This window comes from Aedes albopictus, chromosome 2 (assembly GCF_035046485.1).
Source record: "Aedes albopictus strain Foshan chromosome 2, AalbF5, whole genome shotgun sequence".
Lineage (NCBI taxonomy): Eukaryota > Metazoa > Arthropoda > Insecta > Diptera > Culicidae > Aedes > Aedes albopictus.
In genome coordinates this window covers 153,252,293-153,279,175 of record NC_085137.1, presented here as the reverse complement: position 1 = coordinate 153,279,175, position 26,883 = coordinate 153,252,293, and the positions used below count along the sequence as shown (strand labels likewise).

General features: G+C 38.9%; 1 protein-coding gene across 4 annotated transcripts; it reads right to left on the bottom strand.

Moving 5' to 3' along the window:
- Positions 1-575: 575 nt before the first annotated feature.
- Positions 576-26,883, bottom strand: LOC109412653 (prohibitin-2). Of its 4 annotated transcripts, none has more exons than XM_019686280.3 (6): positions 26,742-26,883; positions 26,459-26,652; positions 25,077-25,735; positions 24,907-25,003; positions 758-904; positions 576-694 (listed from the first exon to the last, which is right to left on the bottom strand). In XM_019686280.3, exons 2-6 carry the CDS (start codon positions 26,589-26,591, stop codon positions 681-683), a joined length of 1,050 nt encoding a protein of 349 aa, XP_019541825.2. In that variant the 5' UTR covers positions 26,592-26,652; positions 26,742-26,883; the 3' UTR covers positions 576-680. The 4 variants fall into 4 exon arrangements, with proteins under 4 accessions (XP_019541825.2, XP_019541827.2, XP_029714043.1 ...); XM_019686282.3 differs by having other exon boundaries at positions 761-904; XM_029858183.2 differs by lacking the exons at positions 576-694; positions 758-904 and adding exons at positions 1,055-1,386; positions 24,432-24,476.

The following is a 26,883-nucleotide window of genomic DNA, read 5'->3' as shown; positions in this document are numbered from 1 at the left end:
ACTACAATTAAAAACAATATATTTACGGTACATTTTATTGTTTGAAACCATATGTGTACCATACAATGTACGGTTTATTAAAACCCACGTATCAGTATTTATTACAATTCATTTACAATATAATGTATGGTTTTGCAAAAAAATATATATGGAGAAAAATATTTTTTTATATTGTTACGATACTTACCACCCGTATAGTATATTGTAAAAATCTTATTTACAATTTATTGTATGGTGTCTACATTACATTTTATTGTTTTTGTATTTTTATTCTTACAGTGGAGTCTATTGTAAAAATATGGTTTTAAATTGTACTGTTACAATACAACGTTCGGTTTTTCTACTGTATTTTTTATTCGGGTGGTATCCAGGTGTAACGATGAGGGAGGCTGTGTTGGAAAAATGTGCTACGTATGGCCATATTTGTGGAGGCGGCGAAATCAATGAGTCGTAGGGATAGGCTGTCTTCTGAACGTGTAATAACACAACAGTGACGTCACGTTGTCTATTGCTCTTTGGAATGATTCTCAAAGTATTTCATGGATTTCTTTCATTTCCAAAAATCAAATATCTAATTCATAAAAAATAATCTATATTCAATGCAATGTTAGATGCACATCAACTCTATGTACCACCTATTTCTAAAACAACGGAATTCCGTTTTTCTCATGAAATGCTTATTATACCTCTGGTTCTGAAAGTAAAAAAAACAACAACAGTCATTCTGTCGCATATTCGAGCTCTTACTGGCTAGCACCACCACTGATTCTTTCCGCCGTCTGTTCCGCGATCACTTTGATCAGACTCTCATCATACCCCTGTTCGTCGTCATCAGCTTCTGCTTTCGCAGAAATGGAGGCTTTCGGAATTGGAATCACTCGAAACGGTCGACTTTGGCCCTTATCTTGATTCATAAAAAACATAAAGTTTAGAAAAATTAAAAAAGAAAAAAAATAAAATTTAATCAATAATTTGAATAATTATTGTTTGAAAACCTAAAATAGATCCAGATAAGAGCCAAAGACCGCCGAGAATAAGAGAAATCCGAGAGATATCTGTTGAAACAACATCTGCACGAGAGCATTTATTTTTTGGAATATGAGCTTAACTTCTAACGAAATGCTGGGGTGATCGCCAAAAAATGGTTCATTCTATTGCGATTCCACTCTGCTTTATCATTGTATAACTATGGTGATCTCCCAGTTCCGATGCAAGCAGGTGTGTGCGCAGTGTGAACCGAAACCAAACAGAATTATCAACTAGTTTACGGTCGCCGCGCTGCACCACCGTGTGCTTACACGAATAACGAAGAAGGCGATCGGATTTCCTCTCGAAAGGCAGTACAGAGTTTACACTATACACGCTACGGGGTGATGACTTACTTATCTGGATAGAAATAACGAGAAGGAGAAAACACACATTTAGGATTTAAGTGGATCATTATGCTTTGTATATTGAAATGGACTTAAATCTACATAAAATAGAGATAAGTGACATTTCAACACACATTTCAACACACGAACACTAGCGCAAATTTTTCCTCGCACAAAAGTGCATGCCGATTGAAAGGCTATTCAGATTGCATATGCAAATATTACCCAATCGAATTGGGTAAAACGGGTAAATAATGATAAAACTAACGTCCGGGGCAAGAGTGCAAATATTTTCCTCGCAGTTTCACAACTACATCTACAAAAAAGGCACGCATACATTTGAACGTGATTACCTTTATACTTGCATAAATGTGTCAATCGACTCGCACAAATGCATAACCAAATTTGTTTACGTTTACATACAAACTCACATAATATGATTTGAAATGTGATAACAAGGAGAAAGGTTGCTGTCTGGTTCTGATTGCGGTGTGAATCGGTTACGAGAGTTCAAGGTGAAACATCAAGAAATCCCTTTGCAATTTTGCATACAAACTTTAGAGGCACAAATCTGACGAAAGAAGCATCAAACCAAGCCGCATTTGTTTATCCTGGCTTTGCTCACTTGCAAAAAAAGGGAGCTTTTCCAAATCGAGCGCATTTGTTTACGAATTTTCAAGATTGGTGCTCTTGAAAACGCGAGTAGGGGATCAAGTCGGCCATTGTGGCAGCCATGTTTGTGTTCTTTGAAGTTTCTCCTTAATGAAAGGGAAAAGCTATTGATTGTGATAATTTGTGATCTTTCGTGAGCTGTTTCAGCGGTGATTGAATTTCGAAGGATTTTGACCTGGCCATAGTAGACAAAATGGCAGAAAATATTCTGCTTCAGGTTGTGTTTGGTAATCAATCCCATATTCGGACACGACATAGGTAAGTCTGATTTATGTATTTAGGAAAATAGTGAGAATAGTTAGAATGTCATTGCGATTTGTCGACTTGTTTCGTAAGAATTGTGCGGTGTGAAGTAAAAGGTATCGGTTGTTAATTCAGAAGTATTAAGTTCTACACTGGCAGCGACGTCAGTTGTTTTTTAGTTTTAATACAAAAAAGGCGCGTAATATGATTGATTACGTCGCAATATTATACACATCGTTAATCACAGAAGGTATCGCTTCAATTCATATAGCGTTATTCTTATTCCATTAATGCACGCATATCTTCTCCTCTTTTGCACGCATAAGGCATATTTGCTGCATTTTATGCGATGTATCTTTTACGCTTAGTTGCACATATAACATTGTCGTAAACTTCGTTTTACGTGTGAATTGGTTGTCTGGGCGCAGCTCGGCCCGTAAAATACGCATAACACGGCACAAATAAGGCAAACGCTACCCCGCATGCACAACCGAAACCGATCTAGGGTTGAGAAGGGCCCCTCTCCACTCCAACTGCACACACAGGACAACGCACGCCCTAAACACACCGCACTCACGCATGCATCATGTCCCGAGTCGCACGGTCACCTGGGTTGCTTCTATCTGCATGACCTCACCCAACCTGTAACGCAGAGTTTAAATCCCTCTTTTGGATTACAAAGCGGTCCCTCTACCCAAAAGTATGTGGGTGGTATAAATGAGATCATTGACCAATCCAAATGCCTGTGTGGTAGTGGTTTGTGTTCAGATTTCCCGTGTTAATCTATATGTAAGAACTTTGTAAACATCTTTTGTTCTCGCGTATATGGATAGGCTTGCAGTAGGTTTCGTGAGACTTTTTTGGACAACTCAATTAAGCTGAAGAAGTCGTCACCAATACAACCGCCACCATTGAGCACTCAATGGTGTCGGCCAAACAAACGACGACCCCCTCAGTACCAAACCCAATTATCCCACACTACCCAAGTAACCACACTGCTGAATCCGCATGCACCGTACGTACGAAGCACACACACCGACACGCACCGTTCCACACAAACCACCAAGGCCGAACAAAAGCGGAAAACAGCGCCACCACTGCTGAATCACTACTATACCAGTATAATCGCAATTCAACAATCGTAGATCCATGCCCCGCCCATACACACTACACAGCCCTAACGGTCCATAGTAATGCCTGTCCATATATGCGCCCCACACATCCAACCCCCACTCCACAACAGTATAGTCACTTGGGTATCCCTGGGGTTTTGATTACATGATGATCAGGGATCACAGCCATCAAAACGATCCACACTTTGCCAGGGCTTACGACCTGTAGCGTTGCTGATTCCCCAATAGTTTCAAGTTTCAAATTCTTTCGAACCTTCCGCCATTGGGAGAAACCACCATGCCTAGCGGTGTTCTGAAGGACTTTCTGAATGAACTTCAGGACAAACTCTTGACGGAGCTTTAAAGGAATCCCCGAAGGAAACTCCTGGAGGAATCCGAGAAAAAAATTATGGAGGAATCTCTGAGGGAACAACTAGAGAATCCTAGAATTAACATTAATAAAATCTCCTGCCGAAACTTCTGGAGAAATCCCTGAAGCAGTTCTTGGAAAACATGCAGATTTTGTTCAAGAGAAGTACCACTCAACGGACGAGTGTTACTTACCTTACCGATCAGGCTAAGACCGGGGTGGCCTCTGCTGTGCATAGTAGCCGTCTCCATTCCACTCGGTCTATGGCTGTTTGTCTCCAGTTCCGCACTCTGCGTAGGGTCCGCAGATCGTCCTCCACTTGGTCGACCCACCTAGCTCGCTGCGCACCACGTCTTCTTGTACCGGTCGGATGACTCTCGATAACCATTTTAGTCGGGTTGCTATCCGACATCCACTCCGCCGTAGATGGTACGCAACACCTTCCGTTCGAAAACTCCAAGAGTGCGTTGGTCCTCTGCACGTAGGGCCCATGTTTCGTGCCCATAAAGGACGATCGGCCTAATCAGCGTTTTTTAGATAGTTAATTTCGTGTTACGGCGAACTTTATTCGATCGTAGAGTCTCTGCTGGTGTCGTTGTCGGCGGTCACCAGTGAGCCCAAGTACACGAATTTTTCAACCGCCTCGATTTCATCACCGTCGATATAAATTCGGGGTGGCGGGCACGGTGATTCCTCCCTGGAGCCCTTTGCCATCATGTACTTTATCTTCGATACATTAATGACTAATCCGATTCGCCTAGCTTCACTCTTTAGTCGGATGTACGTTTCCGCCATCGTCTCAAATTTACGAGCAATAATATCAATATCCAGTTCACAGCCACACATCGTATACGACAGTCGCGCTTTTTTTTTGATCTCTTGTCGAGTTTCTTGTTTTCGACCGCTGCATGTGTAAAATGTACGGTGTGCGAAAAAAACACATTAGTGGTTGACTTCAGTGTTCTCCCAATTCGTCCTGAAATTGGGAAAGTTCAAGATTTTTTGGAGAAGGAAATAAATCTTCAATATGCCGATGTCAGGAGCATACAGCTCCATCACATACGGAACTGCCTGCTTATTGAAATGGTTTCCACCGAAGTCGTGTGTCGCTACCAGTCAGATCATAATCTGAAAAGAACAATGGTTTGTAGCGGCAAAGCGTTCCGCATTCCGGTGCACGAAGATGGCGACGCTGTAACCGTTCGAGTACTGGACTTGTCTCCGTCGGTTAGTGACAAAGCCATAATCGACTCTATGCTGAAATTTGGGGAGGTAATCTCCATAAGGGAAGAAAAATGGAAGCATTATTTCCCCGGCATGTCTAACGGAGTACGGGTACTTCATATGAACTTATTCCGCGATATTCCTCCAGTCATTACGATACAAAATGAAACTACAATGGTCGTTTACCCAAACCAACCCAAATCACGAGGTCCATCCCAGCCGACAGAGAAGCGCACGGATTCATACACCGTTGATAATATTCCATCAGCAGCATCACCATCATTATCATCAGCCGATGGTTTGTTTGATCACACCGATTTTCCACCAATAAACCAGCAGCGCAAATCATCACCTACTCTACCGAGTGCACCATCACGCGTACCTACGACAGAGGAAGGAAAACAGAACGACGACAACTGGACCGACATTGATGACAATGAAACGAACTCTTCGGCGGACTATAATGTGGTAACACACAAGCGACGGCGATCGAAAAAACATGAGGAGAATGAAACAAAGAAAGTTTGCAATGAGCAGTGTTCCTCAAACACGGGTCATGGAGCGGATCGCGTTATCGACATTCTGTCGCAAGAAAAAGTTTTTGCAGTTAGAAATAGAAAAGCGAAATAGTTTTAGTTATACTATGTATAATTATATTCGAATTTTGGCTCTGTAAAGCTGTTTTCGGCGGGTGAGCCTTTAAATAAACGAACTGGTAAAAAAAAATATCAATAACATCAGCGAAACCAAGCAGCTGAACGGACTTCGTGAAAATCGTTCCACTCGTGTTTATCCCCGCTCTCCTAATTACACCCTCTAAAGCAAGCACCATCACCTTGCCGTAACCCTCAGCGAGATTCGAAGGGACTCGAGAGTGTCCCTGATACTCGGACTACGCACATCACTCGATCCATCGTCGCCTTGATCAATCGTATCAGCTTATCCGGGAATCCGTATTCGTGCATAATCTGCCATAGCTGTTCTCGATCGATTGTATCATACGCCGACTTGCAATCTATGAACAAGTGATGTGTGGGCACGTTGTATTCGCGGCATTTCTGCAACACCTGGAGGATGGCGACCATCTGGTCCGTTGTAGCGCGTTCACCCATGAATCCAGCATGATATTGCCCCACGAACTCTCTTGCAATCGGCGATAGACGGCGGCATAAAATTTGAGAGAGCATCTTGTAGGCAGCGCTCAGTAGTGTGATCGCGCGGTAGTTCCCGCAATCCAACTTGTCGCCCTTTTTGTAGATGGGACACACGATATCTTGGTAATGACCCAGTGTAGTGCTCTCACCAGTGCTTCTCCACCGTATTTTAGAAGCTCGCTTGGTAGCTGATCTGCTCCAGCGGCTTTGTTGTTTTCTTGGAAGACATGCAGATTTTAATCAGAAGAAGAGAAGTACCACTCAACGGACGAGCGTTGCAGCTAGCCAATTTGGTGACGCTTTTATTAACCCTCTACTTCCCATGGTTGCTCTAGAGCACCATCGATTTTCGACGAACTCGTGACAAACAGAATTGAGGGCGTTAGAAGCAAAGGGGTGTAAGTGAAAAAAACCCACTTTCGAGTAAATGAGGTTTAAAGTTTTTGACCAATTTTTCTTCCCATACAAAATGTACGGAGTTTCAAAATCAACCCAATTTCTCTGATTTATTGTAATTTTTTTTAATCATCGTAGAAACAATCTTAAAAAAGTTCCTGAAAGCTTGAAATTTGAAGAATTTTATGATATGCTCAGCTCAAAATCGACAAAATGGTCACTTACACCCCTTTGATTCTGGGCCCCTCAATTAGATGAATATATTGCAATAGGTTTTAGAATATGATTGTAATCTCATTAGGTAAACCCAACTGCCAACTACTTGTTTCAATAGTGGAACTATTGATAAACAATCAAAAACCTATTGAATAACAACCAAATTTTTTTTTCGACGATTTCGTAAAATTTGGCTAAAGAGACTGGGCAAAAATGTATGGAGTCTGGGCCCGGAGTGTACACCAATGACCCATAGCTCTTTCGAAAAAGTTGCTATGGGGCCAAAAATATTCATCATGGGAGAAAAAAGTTATTTGACATTATATGTGACGGATTTTAGTTGTTTTTGTTGTAACTATTTGCTTTATTTTTTACAAGCAACCTATCTCAAATAAACCAAATGTCTCATCTGTCAGTGTTATACACAATAATAAGTCAATCTATTACAAAAAGCAGATACTAATGATTTCAGGAACAGGCCAGTGCATAGAAAAGGTTGGGGTTTCTGCAAGTTTTTTGGGAAAAGTGGAGGGGCACGTAGTGTATTAATCTATGTATTAATGGGTACAACCAAAGGTATTATACCTAAAAACCCTTCCCTTGAGCAAGTGATTGTGAAATGTACAGATTCTAATGTTGAAACACAGTGAAACATGTCAAAATATAAGGGGAGTATGAAAAAAATCGCTTTGATTAGAGTCAAGCTTTATTCGACCAACCGGGTTGTCGCAAGGGTTGTGAGGCAAGGATGTACTATCACCGCTACTGTTCCTTATCTTAATCAACGAGATATTTGTGGGGGCATTTGACCGTGCATCGAATTGTAGGCTACATTAGCAGCCCATTATTATGGAGCATCTGAATGACTTCCATTTATCTAATGATGTAGCCCTACTAGACCAATGGTGCTTTGTCAAGCAGAGTAAGCTCAATGACCTAGCCGAACGTTTCTTTGCGGCAGGTCTAACTATCAATGTCAGCAAGACCAAATCATTATACGTCAACACGGACTACCCCTCCAACTTAACAGTAGCTGGAAGAGTAGAAGAGAAGGTCAAAAACTTTTAATATCTTGGATAACTTGGAATTAAGGAATACATGATCGAAGTGGTGAAGAAGGTGCTCCATCGTTAACGAAGCATGGCGTGGTGGACGTTTTTCCACTGCCACTCGTGGGATTGCAAACTGAGAACAACAATAATCAAAAATCAGTTAGTGGCGGTAGCGGCGAGCCCCAGACAACCAGTTGGCACGTATAATGAAGTTTATGACCGTATTATACGTACTTTTAGCAGTTAAGTTACATCGCATACGATGCAGCAAAAGTGCCTTATGCGTGCAAAAGTGGAGCCCATATACGTGCATTGGTAGGACAACAATAACGCCATAAGACTTGAAGCTACATCTTATGTGAAGTACGGTGTGCCTTATTGCGACGTAATATAACACCTTATGCGACCTTATAATATTCGAAAAAAAAACAATTATTGTCATCTCAGTGTCAAACTAATGACCATTGAATTATCGAGCCACACTTTACGAGCGTGTTCGCCAGACTATCAGGAGAAAAAATCCGGCTAAGCGTGATTTCCCGCACTGTTTCCACTTCCCCTCTCTGGCTAGCGCCATCTATTGTTGATTATCAGAGCCACAAAACAAAACTCATGAGTTTATAACCATAACGATGACTATTCACTGTTTTGTAGTTATTTGGCACTGCATGGACAGTCCAACAGCACCTCTTTCAATATTTCAATGTTTTCACATATCAAATCGTAGGGTATTGTACCATTTGAGCAGGTGTACCTATTTTGGGCACTTACCGCTATAACTAAGTCAATTTCAAACCGATTGATTTGAATTTTTGTACAGAGTTAGATACTGTACATTAGACCTGTTCACTTTTTTTGACCTACCCGTGTCACATCAAATTATCAATCCACATGCAAAAGCAAGGCTTCAGTCCAAAAATGAGCCAAATTGATAAAGGTTTAGAGGTGTATCAAATCGATTTTGTGTTATTTCGACCATTTTCACAAAAATGTACATCAATATCCAGAAAATTGCACCAAAAAGGTACCAAAAACACCGTTAAAATATAGTTAGAACAATACTCTACAACTTTGCCGAAGACACTATGGTGTTTAAATTGCGTATTTCAAAGTTATTCAACAATTTTCGTTAAAAAATCACGAAAAAATACAATAATTTTACGATTTTTCATGTAAAAGTCATGTAATTTTACATTGTTTTAAGTGACTAATTTTATGAGCTATTGCTCCTATGTGTTACGAACATTTCGTCCATACATCATTTTAGTGTAGAAATTCGTTTTCATTGACTAATTATCAAAAGTTTGTCACGTTGATACTAAAAATTGTACAGAGTTGCCAGCATAAAATAAAACAAAGTTACCCATGATTTAAACGTTATTACACTTTTTTGTCTCATCTGCATCAGTTTAAATTTGGTGTAGATGGTTGAGCATGAGATTGTGGATTCGAAGATTCAAGGTTCGAGTCCTGGAATAGCATTTTTTTGCGTCTCGATCCTGCTATAAGTTGATGAATCTACGCACTGCATCTCATTGCAATTTGGCATCATAGCATTGTTTCGAAACCGTAGAGTGTATAGTAAGAATGAAGTTTCCCTTCATCGTGTAGTTGTTCTGATTTGTGGGTAGATAGATAACAAGTAAGCGGCACCCACAGTTGTCTGTAAAATGTTGCATCCAGAAGCATTCCATCATCGTATTGAATTGTTTCAGCTAAATTGATCATTATCAAACAGATGCTCAATATTTCGCCCAGATGATCTCGTCGACACGATTTATTGTCAACAAGTATAAACTCAATATCTAGCTAGTCCTGGAATGGGCTTAACTGGCAGGTCCCGATCATTATTATTTGGGAGATTGCGTGTAAGTCATGGCAGATTCATCATCCTAACTGCTACAAAGAAAGAAAAAAAAAGTTTATCATGTATTTGAGCTTGAACCTGGGACCTTCTGATCCACGGGCTCGAGCCTTACCATATACACCATTTCTGATACTTGAATCAAAAGACATTAGCATACGATGGCATGACGTCTTAATCATGGGTAACTTTGTTTTAATTCGTGCTGGTAACTCTGTACGATTTTTAGTCTCAACGAGACATACTTTTGATAATTAGTCAATGAAAACGAATTCCTACACAAAAACGGTGTATGGACGAAATGTTCGTTACACAAAGGAGTAATCGCTAATAAATTTAGTCACTTAAAACAATGTAAAATTACATGACTTTTATATGTAAAATCGTAAAAATATCGTGTTTTTTCGTGATTTTTTAACTAAAATTGTTGAATAACTTCGAAATACGCAATTTAAACACCGTAGTGTCTTCGGCAAAGTTGTAGAGTATTGTTCTAACTATATCCTAACGGTATATCCGACATCTTTTCGGAGCAATTTTGTGAATTTCTGAGTAAATTTCTGTGAAAACGGCTAAAAAAACACAAAATCGTTTTGATACACCTTTAAATCTTCATCAATTTGGCTCAATTTTGGACTGAAGACTTGGTTTTACATGTGGATTGATAATTTGATGTGTCACGGAGAATCGGAGAAAAAAAGTTTCAAAGTGAACAGGTCTACTGTACATGCCTAACTCTATACAAAATTTCAAATCAATCGGTTTAAAATTGACTTAGTTATAGCGGCAAGTGCCCAAAATAGGTACACCTGCCCAAATGGTACAAGACCCTATTATGTCAACGTAAACGTTTCTAGCTTATGCGAGTTGTTATGCACCCTTTAACGTTCATTCATGCGATTTCATTCGTACACCAATACGAGTTAAACTGGCATAATATGACAAGTACCAAGAGAAATCGTATATGTAATCATCGCAGTATGCTATTAAGCGAATTTATTTGATACGATTTAAAAAAAAAATATAAAAGTTGATTTGTATTCTAATGCGACTTTTCCAGATACATCGCAATAAGTACAAAAATAACATCATATGCGATGAAAATTATTCCTCCGCCATACATGTATGCGATAGATGCTTAAAATAGTATTTTTTACGATGTACTGCGTGCATTCTTATGCGACTCCTGGTTGTCTGGGGTTTAACCTCTTCGCAAGAAGCGGGTAAGCTAGGTAATTCTTTAAGCAGTGTAGGGACAGTATGAGGTAGCTGTGTGCGAAGTGCCAGTATAGAGAACCCAGGGAACCCCATTTTCTTCCTGATTAGCATGTCGGGAGAGGTCATGGATGAATCATGGTTAATGAAGACCATAACAAAAATAAGGATGAGTAGAGTGCAGAAAAATGGAGGTGGCTGCGCAGCCGACAGGAGAGGTGCTACCAGGCGGCGTTCGTAAGGCCGGTTTTTAACCCGGAGAGTGAAGATCAGTAATACTTGCAAGCTTGGAAGAGTGGGCCTTGATCGGCCGGCTCGACCCAGATCGAAGGGAGCAGGGGCTTGCGACTATGTGTAGGTCCTCCTCAGCGACCACAGATTAGGGCGGGTAAGGGGAAGAACGCTTTCTGGAGCTTGTGGACAGGTAGAAGTAGAAAAGAAAGAAGAATGAGGAACATGAGCTTAGGGACGCTACGGCAAGAAGGAAGACACCCTCGTCATCCAGACAAACGAGTCTGAGCGCTAAGAGATTTTGAAGGCGATGATGAGCGATGCCAAGTTCACGGACTCTGAAGCCACCGCACTCGAAAAAAAAAATATCCTCGTGCTAAAGCACGACAAAATCTGCAAAGGCGCGGCCTACAAGTACTCATTGACATGGATGAATCTTTATAGTCAATAATCGTCTCCTTTCCGGCTAAAGGCATTTCAGTACCGACATTAGCCAGTGCGAAACCTAGTATGATCAGAGCCTTTAGCAGAGTCTGACCAAGCTGGTTCGTGAAACGGCATCTCTTTTACACGATCCAAGCATTGGAATCACCTGTCACCCGGTCTTTGCCCTATCAGCTCAGCGGTCATACAGTCCAGTATCTGAGTGAACTGTTCCAACACCTACTCCTGGACGGGGTATTCACCCGTTGTTCATATCGCCGATCCAGTTGCCGATATCGGTGGCCCAGTCAACCAGTGATCGTATAAGATATTGCATAGGATGTTAAAGTGGAGGCGATATGCGTACATTTTGTTGGAAGTTAGGTAGCGTTGAACGCTCGGGTAGCGTCGAACCTTCAGGTACGTGAACGGTGGCAGTATTGTTGGTAGGTACAATTGTTGGAGAGATGGCAGAGGTATATTATTATGGAAGGAGATTGTTAAATTGTATATACCTGAATGGAAGATGTCTTGCGTTCTTTTTATTTATTATTAAGAAACGGGCATCGACGGAGCTAGCCTCGCTATGGCCTGCGTGGTCACGGTGGACTAGCTCCAACACATTTTACATGCGCCTAAATGGAGGCATACACGCATATGGCCTCCACTTTAACATCTATGCAACATCTTATACGATCACTGGCTGACTGAGGGGTATTCGGGTGGTCCTTTATGACGGCGATATCCATCTCCCACTCAGCGACTGTCTGAATCTATCAGTTGCTGGTTTGCGTCACAGTAGTTTGTACTGTGACTTATCATCAAAGTTCTTTTGAAGACTAGGACCGCTGTACATGTTGTTCGCGTATTTCCCGCAACAAATCAAGCACTTGGGATGGTTTGACCTGCCTTATGATATTCGTCCCCACATCGCCTACAAAGCTTGCTGTTGTGCCTCTCGATATCAGTGATATCATATCACAATTAATCGCCAGTATATTCAAACACAAACAGCTGTCCCTAAGAAACCCTTGTTTCCTTCAGTGTTATCCAATCCTAGCTAGAATCCAAAGCTTCTATCTTTGAATTCCATTATTTTTTCTAGTTCCCTTGAAATCACCACTTCCTCCTCAGAACCACCAGCATGTTTCTAGAGCCCTCGGTTGCTTTCCAGAATACCCAGTTTTTTTAAGTTTCTTGAGGTTTACGACGACTTCTATAGTATTCATCTGCTTCTTCCCAGAATCTTCAACTTCCTGCTCTAATATGAGCTTTTTGCTCAAATAGTCAGCCTTTTCCACTAACTCTTTGCTTTTTACTAGCATCTTGCTCCATAAATCGCCAGCTTTTTTTTTTAATCCCGTTTTATTTTTGGAATAGCCCTAGATATTTCTCTCGGTATCCGAATCTTCTTAGATCCATTATACAGGGGATGGCCAAAATGTTTGGGATAGGCAACTTTTTTTTCTCTCACAAAAAAGTTCAACAAGCTATAACTTTTCATAGAGCGCATCAAAAAATCTCAAATTTTGACTGTTTGTCAACCTATTATGTGTGCATCATTGGTATCAATTTGGGCTCGATTGATTAATATTTCGCAAAGTTAGAACCGTTTGCGTAAAACACTATTTTTCAGACAACTCATTTTTGAGGTGTCATATCTCGGAAACCAGTGAACCGAATTGAATGAAATTTTGAACGTACACTATCAATATGTAAATGTTTCACAAACTATTAAAACATATGTACTTTTTAAACGTTGAAAAAAGTTATCATGGATTGACACTTTTTGGATTTTTCTCGAAAAAATGTATTTTTTTTACGTCAATATCAATAAAAATTAGTGTTGATGTCCAAAGATTTTCTACTTCTGTTCTCAAGTTATCTTTAATCAGATATATTAGAGCCTATTTAGATTGAAGAAAAAACACATTTTGTAATTTTTGTGTGGTATTGCAAATTTGAATTATTTTCCTCTATATGGGTAAAAATTTCAATCCGGTATAACTTAATTCGCCGTGAGAAAATATTACATTTTATAACGTCGTATTAAGTATCAATATATTGTTGATAAACGTTAAAAAATTCATTCGATTCGGTTCACTGGTTTCCGAGATATGACAGTTCAAAAACTAGTTGTCTAAATAACAGTGTTTCACCCGAATGTTTCTAACTTTGAGAAAAATCAATCAATCGAGCCCAAATTTGTACCAATGATGCACATATAATAGGTTGACAAACAGTCAAAATTTGAGATTTTTTTATGCACTCTATGAAAAGTTACAGCATGTTGAATTTTTTTGTGGGAGACAAAAACTTGCCTATCCCAAACATTTTGGCCATCCCCTGTATGTATATTGAATTTACTTACTATTCCCAAGGTTACAATGTTTTTGCTGAGATCAAACATCCCAAGTAATCGAGCTTCTTATTGAAAGCATTGTCGTCTACCTAAAGTCACAATATTTCTGGTATCCTCACGGTACAGCAATGAATATTATTCATAGAACCTAGTGCATCACATACATAATTAAAACACCTTAATTAAATGCCAAGTTTCACTTGACTCAAAATGTTTATTTTTCATACTCCCCTTATATTTTGATATGTTTCACTGTGTTTCAGCACATTAGAATCCGTACATTGCACAAGCACTTGCTCAAGGTAAGAGTTTTTAGGTATAATGCCTTTGGTTATACCCATTCCACTATAATAATATCAATACATACACTGAGGATACTGTTCGTATGTTTATCATAGTTTACATCTTATGAATCAGCTATTTTTATTTTTTTGATCATTTCATAGTTCTCGTATGTTTTTCATACATTGAAAAGCGAAATCCATAAGACTAGTCGTATGAAAAATCTCATAAGAAGCATCGTATGAAAATCATAAGATGTGTTATGAAACATCATTGCCAAAAAAAACAACAAAACCTTTAATTGGCTTCTAACCACTTCAACTTCCAAAGCGTCGATGGGCGAATGAGTAAAGCACGCACTCGGTAACCTTGACGTTCCTGGTTCGATTCCAGGTTGCGATTTTTTTTAATTTGTGCAAAATATTCCATAAAAATATGTATGATAGTCATAAGACATAGTTCAGTTTTTATACGTTATCGGTATGATTTTCATACGTGAGTGTTATGAAATTTATACAGTAACAGTATGACATCAGTACACGGTCACGCTTCGAGGCGAACAGACGCGTTTGTTTGCTCATCCGTTTATTTTCGGTGCTGGTTTTGACTTTGCGCGGCGTTCGTACCTACTGGTCACAATGTCCAGCGAAGTGGTGATAAAGAACACTCTGGCTTTTTTGTTCCCAGGAAAATGCCATTCAACCAAGCTTGGTTGATATGGGACGTTTTATCAAATCACTGAAAGGTGATAAGTGCATGATGGAGACAGCGTATAAGATATCTGAGGAAAAGTCAGTATTTATACGTTTTAAAAACGAGGACGCAATGCAGTTTACGTTGATAAACAACCCAAAGACTTTGCCTTTCCATTACAGTAATGGTAAGCAGGTAATGGTGCAAATGTCCGTCGCTGGAGGAAACAATCGATACGTGCGGATTTTCGACCTTCCTCCCGAAATATCCGACTCAGAATTGTCATCCGTAATGGCCAAATATGGAAGAATCAAGCGAACCGTACGTGAACGGTTCCCACCAGAGTATCAGCTCGACATGTTCACGGGAGTCCGTGGCGTTTACATGGCGGTTGAAAAAGACATCCCGGAGACTCTCTTCTTCCTCAACCGAAAAGGGAGGATCTATTATGATGGATTGAAACCGAAGTGCTTTGTGTGTAAGTCGGAATCACATTTGAAAAAGTCCTGTCCCATTTTTGAAGATCGACGCAGTGGTTGTAGAAACCGACCAACAGCTGAAGTTGCGAACGGTATTATTGAGACCGTGTGCAACGACAAGGAAGAAGACCTAGCTATTGCTAAAACAGACAATGCAGAGCCGGACATCACTGATCAAAACAAAGGAACAATGAAGCAGAAATTGAGTAAGCCCGACGTGAAGCGACAACGTTCATCGGATTTGGAGTCCAACCGGTCACAAAAGAAGAAGAACGCAAACAGATCAACATGCAGCGGAGCGAACCTGGCTGCCACTCGTGACTCTCCTAGGAGACAGAGATGCAGAGTGGCGTCGTATGATTGGATTGATGATGAAACTGAACAACGCCAATTGATAGCAGAAGATAAAATTAGAATAGCTGCAGCATTGAATTTAGAAGTAGATAAAATTGATTTTTATACAGAATAATTTATTGAAATTTTGTAACAAACATATTGATTTTGGCTCCGTCAAGTGTAATACACGCCTGAGCCTTACAAATAAACGATTTGAAAAAAAAAAAAAAAAAAAACAGTATGACAATAATAGTTGATGCTTTGAATCCAAAATCATAGTTCGTAAACTATGATTTTTGCAAGAAATTCTTGTGGCAAAAAATCATAGTGGATTCGTATGATTTTCGGAGTTGCAGTATCCTCAGTGTAGATTAATACACTACGTGCCCCTCCACTTTTTCCAAAAAACTTGCAGAAACCCCAATCTTTTCTATGCACAGGCATGTTCCTGAAATCATTAGTACCTATCTGCTTTTTGTAATAGATTGACTTATTATTGTGTATAGGGCACTGCATCAAATTATCTCCTTCTCTTTCACTCTTACAGAAATTTTGTAAACAACAAGGCCAAGAAACGTCAAAATCCCATACAAAATCAAAACAATGCAATGCCCAATAACTCTGACAAATGAGACATTTGGTTTATTTGAGATAGGTTGCTTGTAAAAAATAATGCAAATAATTACAACAAAAACAACTAAAATCCGTCCCATACAAATAACTTTTTTCTCCCATGATGAATATTTTTGGCCCCATAGCAATTTTTTCTTGTCTCAATTAGACCCTTCGAAAGAGCTATGGGTCATTAGTGTACATTCCGGGCCCAGATTCGCCCAGTCTCCTTTGCAATAACTTTTGTTCAAGCACTTTTTTCGGAAACACTTTCTTGGTATAGAAATAGTCGTTCAAAGTCGTGGAAAGTAAAGGGTTAATTGAATACCTACAACAGGTAAGTCTCATGCAGGCGTATCTATTCTGTTCTGTTATAATCAACGCACCCCCGGGCCGTGGCCAATCTGCGTTGTTTCGCTGGGCGATACGTCTACCATTAGACTTGTATCTGCCCTATGCTAAACCGATTAGCATATCAAGTCCTTTCCACTGATGAGTAGGCTCGAATGTCCCGCCCCTCCCTATATATAACCCATAGGGGGAAATAAGGAGTTTCCAGTTTCAAGTATTGTATTGATTATGACACCAACTCTTTCTATTCCTTGGGAAAAAAAAATCACTAGACTTGGATTATCAGACTACTATTAATAATGAACATAATTAAGATACAAGTTTACATACACAATTGTAAAAGCAGTGTTAGATACTTTAAAGTGAATTGAAAAATGTGAATAAGATAAATTATTAACTATTTCGCGGTGACACGAATGCTTCAATAGTGTCATAAATAAAGGCGCAAACAAACAAATAATTGATATTGAAGTATGCATATTGCATTATCTATTAGCAAAGTAGTAGAAAGAGTAGGGTGCCTGATTATAAAATTGTTGTACTTAGGGTAGGACGGGGCAAGATAGCCACCCGGGGCAAGATGAGCACCCCTCCGTTTTACTACTTTTATGATGAATTTTGTCTAAACAACATCATAATCCTTTAGAATAATGTTCATCCTGTTTGTAAACCTGATAAAAGGAATTTCATAATGAACGAATTAAAAAATATCGTCAAATTAGTCAATAGCATGGATTTTTAGCATTTTCTTATAAGAAATCATCAGAATAAAATAAGGTTTTTATGTCAGAATCAAATTTCTACCATAATTCTGGTTATTAGCCAACATTACTAGCTTATTGCAAAGCATTTTAATTTACATTAGAAAATATTTTCTAAAAACAAACATTAAAATTTATTCAATTTTAGTTATTTAACTATAGTGGGGCAAGATGAGCACCCATTATTCCCCATCAGGGGAATATAGAAAATATTTTGAAATTATTGTAACCCACTCAATAGTACCGACCATAGGTTTCCGTAACCTCTGCAACTATTTGATTGCGTAAATTCCTAAAAATAAGCAACTTAATAATCATTTATTGTTTTTCGGATCATTTTGTATAAAGTATGGTTTTTTTTTCAATAATCGAAAAAATTGATAATTTTAGAACGTGATACCATAGCTATAAACAAGGTTTACTATATCAATCACTGTATGGCCAATTTATTGTTAAAATATTGGGATTTTAATGAAGTGCTCTTCTTTCCCCGTAGGGGTGCTCGTCTTGCCCCGTACCATGTTCGAACTGACCATAAAACATCTTTTTTGTTTAGTCAAATAAATCATTCTTATTGTGAATTTTGAACCCTCCCATGTTTATGGGTGATAGAAAACATGATATAGAAAAGAACTACTGAGAGGTACTTTGAAAAATTGTGTTAACCTTCAATAAACTCAACGTGATCCTTAGGGTGCTCATCTTGCCCCGCCCTACCCTATCTTGTGTGTTTCGGACAAGTCCCGTTTGTGTTGGCCATTGGGACACTTCTTGCTTCAAAACGGTCGTTTCTGGAATGGAAAGAGAATAATTGGCCGCACAACTCCGCAAATGGGCGGCCCGCACATATTAGTATAATGTTGCAATGATTGAATAATAGATTATAATTGTTGATCTATATGAATACTGCTACTAGTTCAGGTTTCTCACCCTCCACGATTCTCTAGATACTGTTATAGCGTGTTTGTTGTAAATTTGTTAATAAGTGGAGCCTCCAGTAATTCAAAATTTAATGTAGCGAAGATCTTGAGTGGATAGCATTCATTGATAATGATAGTGATTATTTTAATATGGCTTAACAAAGTGATACCCAATGGGTGCCCCAGAAATAAAAATCCATTAATTTGATTCAACTAGGAGTTCGTTCATAAATCACATATACTTCATGAGGAGAGGCAAAGTTGTAACTTCATGCAATTTTGGTTTTGCATGGACAAAATTTTATGAGGGTTCGGTCTGTATGTTTATGAACGGACTCTAATAGGGTCTTGTACCATTTGGGCAGGTGTACCCATTTTGGGCACCGCTATAACTAAGTCAATTTCAAACCGATTGATTTGAAATTTTGTCCAGAGCTAGGCCCGTACAGTATCTAACTCTGTACAATAATTAAAATCAATCGGTTTGAAATTGACTTAGGGTTAGCGACAAGTGCCCAAAATAGGTACACCTGCCCAAATGGTACAATACCTTATATGGATCTGCAGCATAGCTGAGCCTTTCCGTCATAAGACTGACGAAAACCAATAGTTTGTAATGAAATTGTCCGCGTGGATTTGTAGTACTGAATCAATTGCTCGACATGACCCTATGTCTCACATACGATTATGCTAATGACTCATTAAAAGATTAAAATCTGATACTCATCTCATGTTTGCCTTCAAAACCTTGTCATATTTTGAAAATGATTACTTTTAAGGTTTAGCTCATAATAATGTTACTATTTACTGACTAGATAGCCAAAGTTAGAATTCACAGAGAATGAGATCATTTATAGTACTACAGCACCATAGGAGATCACTCACATTGCGTTTTCATAGAACGGCATTTTGTTCTACTAATAACAAACAGATGCTACTGATCTCCCTTAGCATAGATCTGCAGCCTAATGCACGCGCCCTGTCGGATTTCATAAGCCTCGGAGATTATTACCACCTTCAATGGTATTCCCATATACTATCCCACATTATTGTCCCATCAAGGGTCTGACTGGGCTCATAACCCCCCTCAGTGGTAATATTCTCACTAGCTTGGAATTATATTTTCCCGGTACATAAGTGATTTCGACAACATGCCGTTACGATTCTATAACATTCCCCAGAAAACCATTCCCCAGAAAACCAATCCCCAGAATTCCATTCCCCAGAATGTACCATTCCCCAGAAAACCATTTCCCAGAAACCCATTCCCCAGAATGTACCATTTCCCAGAAATCCATTCCCCAGAATGTACCATTCCCCAGAATTCCATTCCCCAGAATGTACCATTCCCCAGAAAAAAATAAAACTATTGCTTTAATTCTGAATGGTTTATATTAATAGCTAAAAATCAAATATTTATTCGTAAAAAATCACCGGAAGAAACATCCTGCCAAAAATTCTTATTTGACAAGAAAGACTTCGGAAATAAGCATGATTTGCCTTTACAATTTTGGCTATTGGTATAATTATTGGCATCGCAACTGCTTACTTTTTCAACATACATTTTTCCTTCTTTTCTGCATAGGCTGTTCTTTCGAATTGTACTTTTCAGTAAATTATCGGCATCAGAACTTTTTACATTTTCTACGTAGTTTTTTCCTTCTTTTCTGCATAGGCTATTCTTTCAAGTTACACTATTCAGGTCATTATCGGCACCACAAGCACAGGTGTTTAGAAATTTAGAAAAAATATGAAATAAATATAACAGCAATTTTAACACCGGTGGAGGCTGTAATGCCCATAATTTCCCGAAAAGTGCAATTCGAAAGAACAGCCTATGCAAAAAAGAAGGGAGAATCAATGTTAAAAAAGTAAGCAGTTGCAATGCCGATAATTTCTTGAAAAGTGCAACTGGAAAGAACAGCCTATGCAAAAGAAGGGAAAATTTTTGATAAACATATAAGCAGTTGTAATGCCAACAATTCTTATAACGACTCAAACATTTTTTTTAACGAAGAAGGAAACGTAACACTCTGATAATTTCCATCGTACATCGATTTAACGGTTTATTTGAAAATTTGAGAGTTGACCAACTGCCAATTCGCGGCGCTCGCATAGTTTTTGTTTGAGTTTGACGTTTGCTCACTACTGCCACCTAGTTGATGATTGGCCAAATTCAGTCCTTTTAGAATTAAGCGAACCTATTTCCGAGACTAAAATTTAAATCGAAAAATGTTCGAAGTGTTACGTCTGTTTGTCTGTGGTGACATTGTTTTCCTTGCGGCATTCAAAAACCCAACACTGTTCCTTTTTTTAAACAAGCTTTTTTTTTTAGAATTTAGGCAATTGGTACAATTATTGGAATTATAACTGCTTTCATTTTCAACATAGACTTTTCCTTCTTTGCTGCATAGGCTGTTCTTTCGAATTGCACTTTTCAGGAAATTATCGGCATCACAACTGCTTACTTTTTCAACATAGATTTTCCCTTCTTTTCTACATAGGCTGTTCTTTCGAGTTACAATGTTTAGGCTAGTTACAATCGGCACCACAAGCACAGGTGTTTAGAAATTTGAAAAAAAAAAATTAATAATAAATATAACAGCAATTTAACACCGGTGGTTGTAATAATGCCCATAATTTCCTGAAAAGTGCAATTCGAAAGAACAGCCTATGTAGAAAAGAAGGGAGAATCTATGTTGAAAATGTAAGCAGTTATAATTTAAAATTTTTTACTAATTGCCTTAATTTTAAGAAGAATATTGTTTAAAAAGAAGGAACATTGTTGGGTTTTTGAATGCCAAAAGGAAAACAATGATACTTTTTCCCTTCTGTTGGCATTCAAACTGCTTATATGTTCACTTTTTCTATTCCATTCCATAGTATTGGAATAATGATGAAAGCCCTTCTCATACCGCATGAATGAAGAGCCTTTGAAGCGAATAATTAGGAACAGCCATTGGGATGGATCCCTCCAACCGTTTGCAAAGAAAAACGTGGTCAGTTGAGTCTTAAGTATCTTGTACACTGAACAACATCAGAAGAATATGCGTTTTCTCTGTAAATTTTGCACATCACTTTTAAAACGTTATTCATCGTAAAACAAGTGCTGCACAATTTTCACAAATCTGTCAAGAACAAAACATTTTATAGCAACGCAACTAACAGTTTGTGAACTTTCAAGATAGGTTTAAAGATCAACATGCAACTGTGTACAATGGTAATTCAAACGTTTACTATTGTAGAATATTTTTATGGATATGTATGTATGTATACATTTTTACCTTAATTTGTTTCATATACCGTACAAGAAATAGATATTTGCTCGTAATAACACTATAATGTTAAAATCCTTGCCTTTAATACTTATGACACACATGTGATACAAGAATCACTGTACAATTGCGCTTGAAATGAGTTAGAATTTTCTTGACACTGCGTACCGTTGTACAGGAATAATACTCGTATCACATGTCTGTCCGGGGTATAACATATCATTTTGATCAACATTTTACTGTTTGTGTATCGAATTAAACTTTTTAGCAGAGTATATTAAGCTTTTCTGGGGAATGATACATTCTGGGGAATGGATTTCTGGGGAATGGTGCATTCTGGGGAATGGATTTCTGGGGAACGGATTTCTGGGAAATGGTACATTCTGGGAAATGGTACATTCTGGGAAATGGTTTTCTGGGGAATGGAATTCTGGGGATTGGTATTCTGGGGAATGGTTTTCTGGGGAATGTTATAGAATCGCCGTTACACTATGCCGTAGTATAATTGGAATCACTATATCAGAGGATTGAATTATCTGATTTTAAAATTTACCATTGAATCTACATTCAGTTCAACCAATCAACACTGCAAAGCACAATGGTCATATGACGAAAATCAATGCTTCCTGGAAGATATAAACCAAGCCCAGGGAGGTAAGTCTCATGCAGGCGTATCATTTTCAAAAATATTTGTATGTACCAACCAAGATTCTTCTACTTCATCGGAATTTGGTTAGTACACTGCCGTTCTACGCACAATTGTCCCGTGTGCATAGGGATTCCCATACAGCATGGGATAAGCATGCGCAGAACGACAGTACCTACATCCTACATGAATCTGTGTTCCTCGACAACTTACATAGGGTGACTTTGGGCATTATCGGCAGGTTTGTTCTCTTCGTCATGAGGGGTTTTTGTCGGCCCGGCCGAAATGCATGAAACTTGGTCGTACCGTAAACGCACCATACTTTGTGCACTTTTCAAAAAATTGTTAAACAATATTGCTGATGCATAATGAGAACTTTTGTTTTACGGAATACTATCTAGTGATTTTGGGCATGTGGAGAAAATATGAATGTAGAAAAACTTGGCTTTGAAGGAGTGGTTATCACCGAAATGCGTAAAGATTGGTGCCTACACGGCATAATTCATCATGGTTGGGAAAGATTTGACGCCAATTTTGAGCTCAACAGGTTTAAAAAACCCCTCATGACGAAGAGAACAAAACGGCCGACAAAACATCAAACCGACAAAACATCAAATAAAATTTCTCTTTGATGATTGTTGGAATCCCAAGGAAACAACTCGATTATTGAGTTTTTCTTTTCAAATTTCTTACTTTTTGGGATCTACGAATTAGGGTATTTTATCCAATAGTGGACCCTTAACCTATAGTGGACCCCTAGCAATTATTCTCAAATTTCCCGCTCAAATCTGCTTCTACCGGTAAACTTCCACTGGGAGACCATGGCTCATGTCCCTAGACAGCAGTTCCATGTGATAAAACTAGTCTGGAAAGCGATAATTTGATTATTTGAACAAATTTGTAAATGTAAACAAGTTTGGGGGTCCACTATAGGTTAAATCTAAGGGGGGTCCACTATTGTCACCGATTTAACATTGTAAGAGAATACGATCTACCCAATAGTGGACCCCAACAACCCAATAGTGGACCCCGCGAGGTCCACTATAGGATAATTTGATCGAGATTTCAAATAATTATTTTATGAGAAATATAAGGTGTTTTCGCTTGGTTTTTGTGTGCAATATGTAGGAAAGATATAGATCTTGTTGTGCAACCATTGGTAAAGACAATTTAATTAGGATATCATAATATTTTCACGATCAGAACAAATTTCAGCTACTAAGGGCTCCACTATTGGTTAAAATACCCTACTTTCTTAATGTTATTTTCTTACACAGGTCGTTCATCTCGGAGTAAGATTATTGGTAGAATTCTGGTATCCAATTGTTCAATCTTCTTTGGTTTACTTGGTTGTAGGGTGGGGCGGGGCAAGATGGGTCGCCTAAGGATGGACCACCATAACTTTGTAAATACAAATCGTATTGGTTTGTAGTCGTCCGCTACTCTTTAATACACTAGTTAGCTATACTAAAAGTTGATAAAAAGTTCATTAAATACAAAATATGATGTTAAACAAGCAGTTTTAAAAAGTGATCGATTTTGCGCCGTGAAAAAAGTGCGGGGCAAGATGGGTCACCTTTTAAGTAATTCACATTTTCTCAACGAAAAACGTCAAAATAAAAGATTTGTTCCGCATTCATATATGCTCCATATCCATACTGAGTAAACAAGAGCTACTAGTAAACGTTTTATAAATTTATTTGGACTATAAAAAACTTTACAATTTGAGTGGTCCTAAGGCGACTTGAAAATCGATGTTTTCACTTAAAAAATATCATAATTTTATGTTATAATTTCGAGCGTTCATTCCGCTTGATTGAAGTCATTTATGAGATAGTCTTGTAATAAAAAATAAATAACTTTTGAATGCTCCAAAAATACGTTCAAAATTGAAGGTGACCCATCTTGCCCCGCGGCCGTTTATATGGAGATTATATGGAATGTATCGCATAAGAAAAATGGCTAAAAACCATTTTATTTTTTATTTCCAATGAGAGTGAATAATTTTTCTATCAATGCCCCAAACTTTTGTATATTCATGCTAGTCATCTAACAAAATTATTAACATAATCAAAACATGAGTAATGCGCCCGAAAATGGCACTGACCCATCTTGCCCCGCGACCCATCTTGCCCCGCCCCACCCTATCTATTATACTGAATGATTTACCTAACAAAGTTCCCAACAGACCCGGGTGATCCAGTTTCACGTCGGCTGGCGTGTCAAAGTAGAATAGAAGAGCGATACAAGTGGGACATACATTTACTCTTACATGTTTATTTCAACGTTTCATGAAGCTACAAAAAAAAACACAAAATAAAACGCTGCTAATCCTGATTACTAAAAACAAATTAAAATGCATCCAAGCGGTGATTCCGAATATTCCTGGATCAAAATCGCATATTCTGCCCTTATATTTGAAACCAATCGGAACAGAAATTCCCTAAAGCAATTTGAAATCAATGCTCAATTTAGGAGGAATCACCATTCGACGCATTTCATTTCCTTTTAATTTGTGGTATTGATAACTATATACATATTCAAAGAAATGCAATATAACGGCACGTCTTTGGCCTTAACTGTATCTACCAAATCCCCTTGATCATCATCTTAAATGTAGGGTAATGGGCATATCATTTCTTACTTGAAACCCTCTTGGACATGTCGTCGAACTCGGCATCGGAAATGTTCAACATCAGACTGTTGGCGGAGAGGTAGACACGGTTCTGCGAGTTGGCGATCTGAAAATTAAAAAAAACATAAAGATTTAATTATTGTATTGTAAATAAATGAAAGATATTTTTGTCTTCTCACCGTTCGAGCAATGTTCTGTGCGGCGCGGATCTTCCTGAGCTTTAGGTAGCCAGGGTTTTGACTAACGGCCAGACCCAACATTTTTGCGGCCTCAGCTTCTCCCTCGGCCTGGACAATCTTCTGTTGACGTTCCTGCTTGGCACGCTCCACCAGGAAAGCAGCCCGCTGGGCTTCCTGCTGGGCCACTTGTTTGCTTTCGACGGCCGCCGTATATTCCTTGCCAAAGCTGAGCTCCGTAAGCGAAACGTCATCCAGAATGATGTTGAAATCCTTCGCGCGCTCCACCAGCTCCCGGCGGATAAGCAGCGAAACCTGCTGACGCTGGGTAATCAGCTGGGAGGCATTGAACTTGGCGACCACACTCTTGAGCACTTCGTTGCAAATCGATGGCAGCACCTTTTCGTCGTAGTCCAATCCAAGCTGACGGTACATCGTGGGCAATCGGAGGGCATCTGGGCGGGACAACACTCGGAGCGAGATATTGACCATCTGCAAATCCTTCGAACCAGTTGGGGACGAGATTTTCCTCGGGCGGGAACGGATGTCGTACACAATCGGGTACTGGAACCACGGAACTCGGAAGTGTAGTCCTTCACTGAAGATGTCATCACCGACTCCGCCAATTCGGTTAAACATGATTGCACGGTGGCCACCTTCGACTGAAAAAGAAATGAAACAGTGTCAGAATAATTGAGATGTTTTTATCTATTTCGCGGGGCTCAATCGCGTGTAAGTTTTGCGGAGTCGAAATTCAATATTTGAAAGGATGGAAAATTTTGTAGCATTTTTCTTGTCACATTGTCGAATGTTTCTTCACAAATAGTATCGGAGGCAGTAGATCCTAGCTGCAACATGGAACAGAAACCCTAAGGATCGGCTTCTTAAAAGTTTTCAAATCTGACACGCTTTTTGCGGTACTATGCAATCTTTTCAAGTAGGATCCTATTAAGACCTTTCGATCGCATATCGATGAAGATGTTGACATGTTTTTCTTATTAGCTAAGTAGAATAGTTTAGAAGGATGTTCAATAAAACTTGTACTTAATTATATGTCAATGATGGATGGATGCACAGGCTCTCTTATAGCGGCATGTTATGTAACAATAACTAGCTACTTCCAATAGCTTCCAATATGTTTTCTTTTGAATATGCTAAGTTTTTGTAAAACTGATGCACTTCCAACGCGTTTCAAACTTTTCAATATATCCAGAATCCATAAAGAGAGAGTATCCTCCCGGATTATGTCAATCCGTATTATATTGTGTAATCTCCATGTGAAATCAGCCCCAATCAAGTTCCAGCGGTATTTGAAGGTTATGTTCTCTACATTCAAGACTTCAAAACTGCTTAAAATCCCTCACAGAACCAAAACCCAAACTTACCTGTGAACATGGAATTGTTGATTCCGTAGGCAGCGGCACCGACAGCTGCCAGCAGCTTCAGGCCGGTCGCCAATCCGGGTGGTCCACCCTTACCGAATTTTCCGGCCAAATCGTTCAGTTTGCTCTGAGCCATTTTGGAACCGCCGACGCAGACAATGCGTAAAAACTACGCTTTTCAAATGGAGTTTTTAGAGCTGGAAAGAACCAATGGATAGAGTTGCACAATCACCGCGCCGGAATATGTGATGAAATTTTGTAGAATTCAGGTCTTTTTTACACCTACTTTGGAACGCGTACACCAACAACTGCACGTACGAATGCAATGAAAATCTCACACTTTCTGAAGTTTTTCTTTCAGTCAGCAGCAATCCAAAATTCAGCAACCATTTGACAGATGCGCTGAATCAATGAAAATGTCAACATTT

Excerpts from the sequence above, each read along its gene's own strand:
- LOC109412653 (XM_019686280.3), bottom strand. The coding sequence starts at position 26,591 with ATGGCTCAGAGCAAACTGAACGATTTGGCCGGAAAATTCGGTAAGGGT. Across the intron at positions 25,004-25,076 it reads CACAGAACATTGCTCGAACG|ATCGCCAACTCGCAGAACCG; the intron begins GTGAGAAGACAA and ends TTTAATTTTCAG. Across the intron at positions 905-24,906 it reads CATGTCCAAGAGGGTTTCAA|ATAAGGGCCAAAGTCGACCG; the intron begins GTAAGAAATGAT and ends TTATGAATCAAG.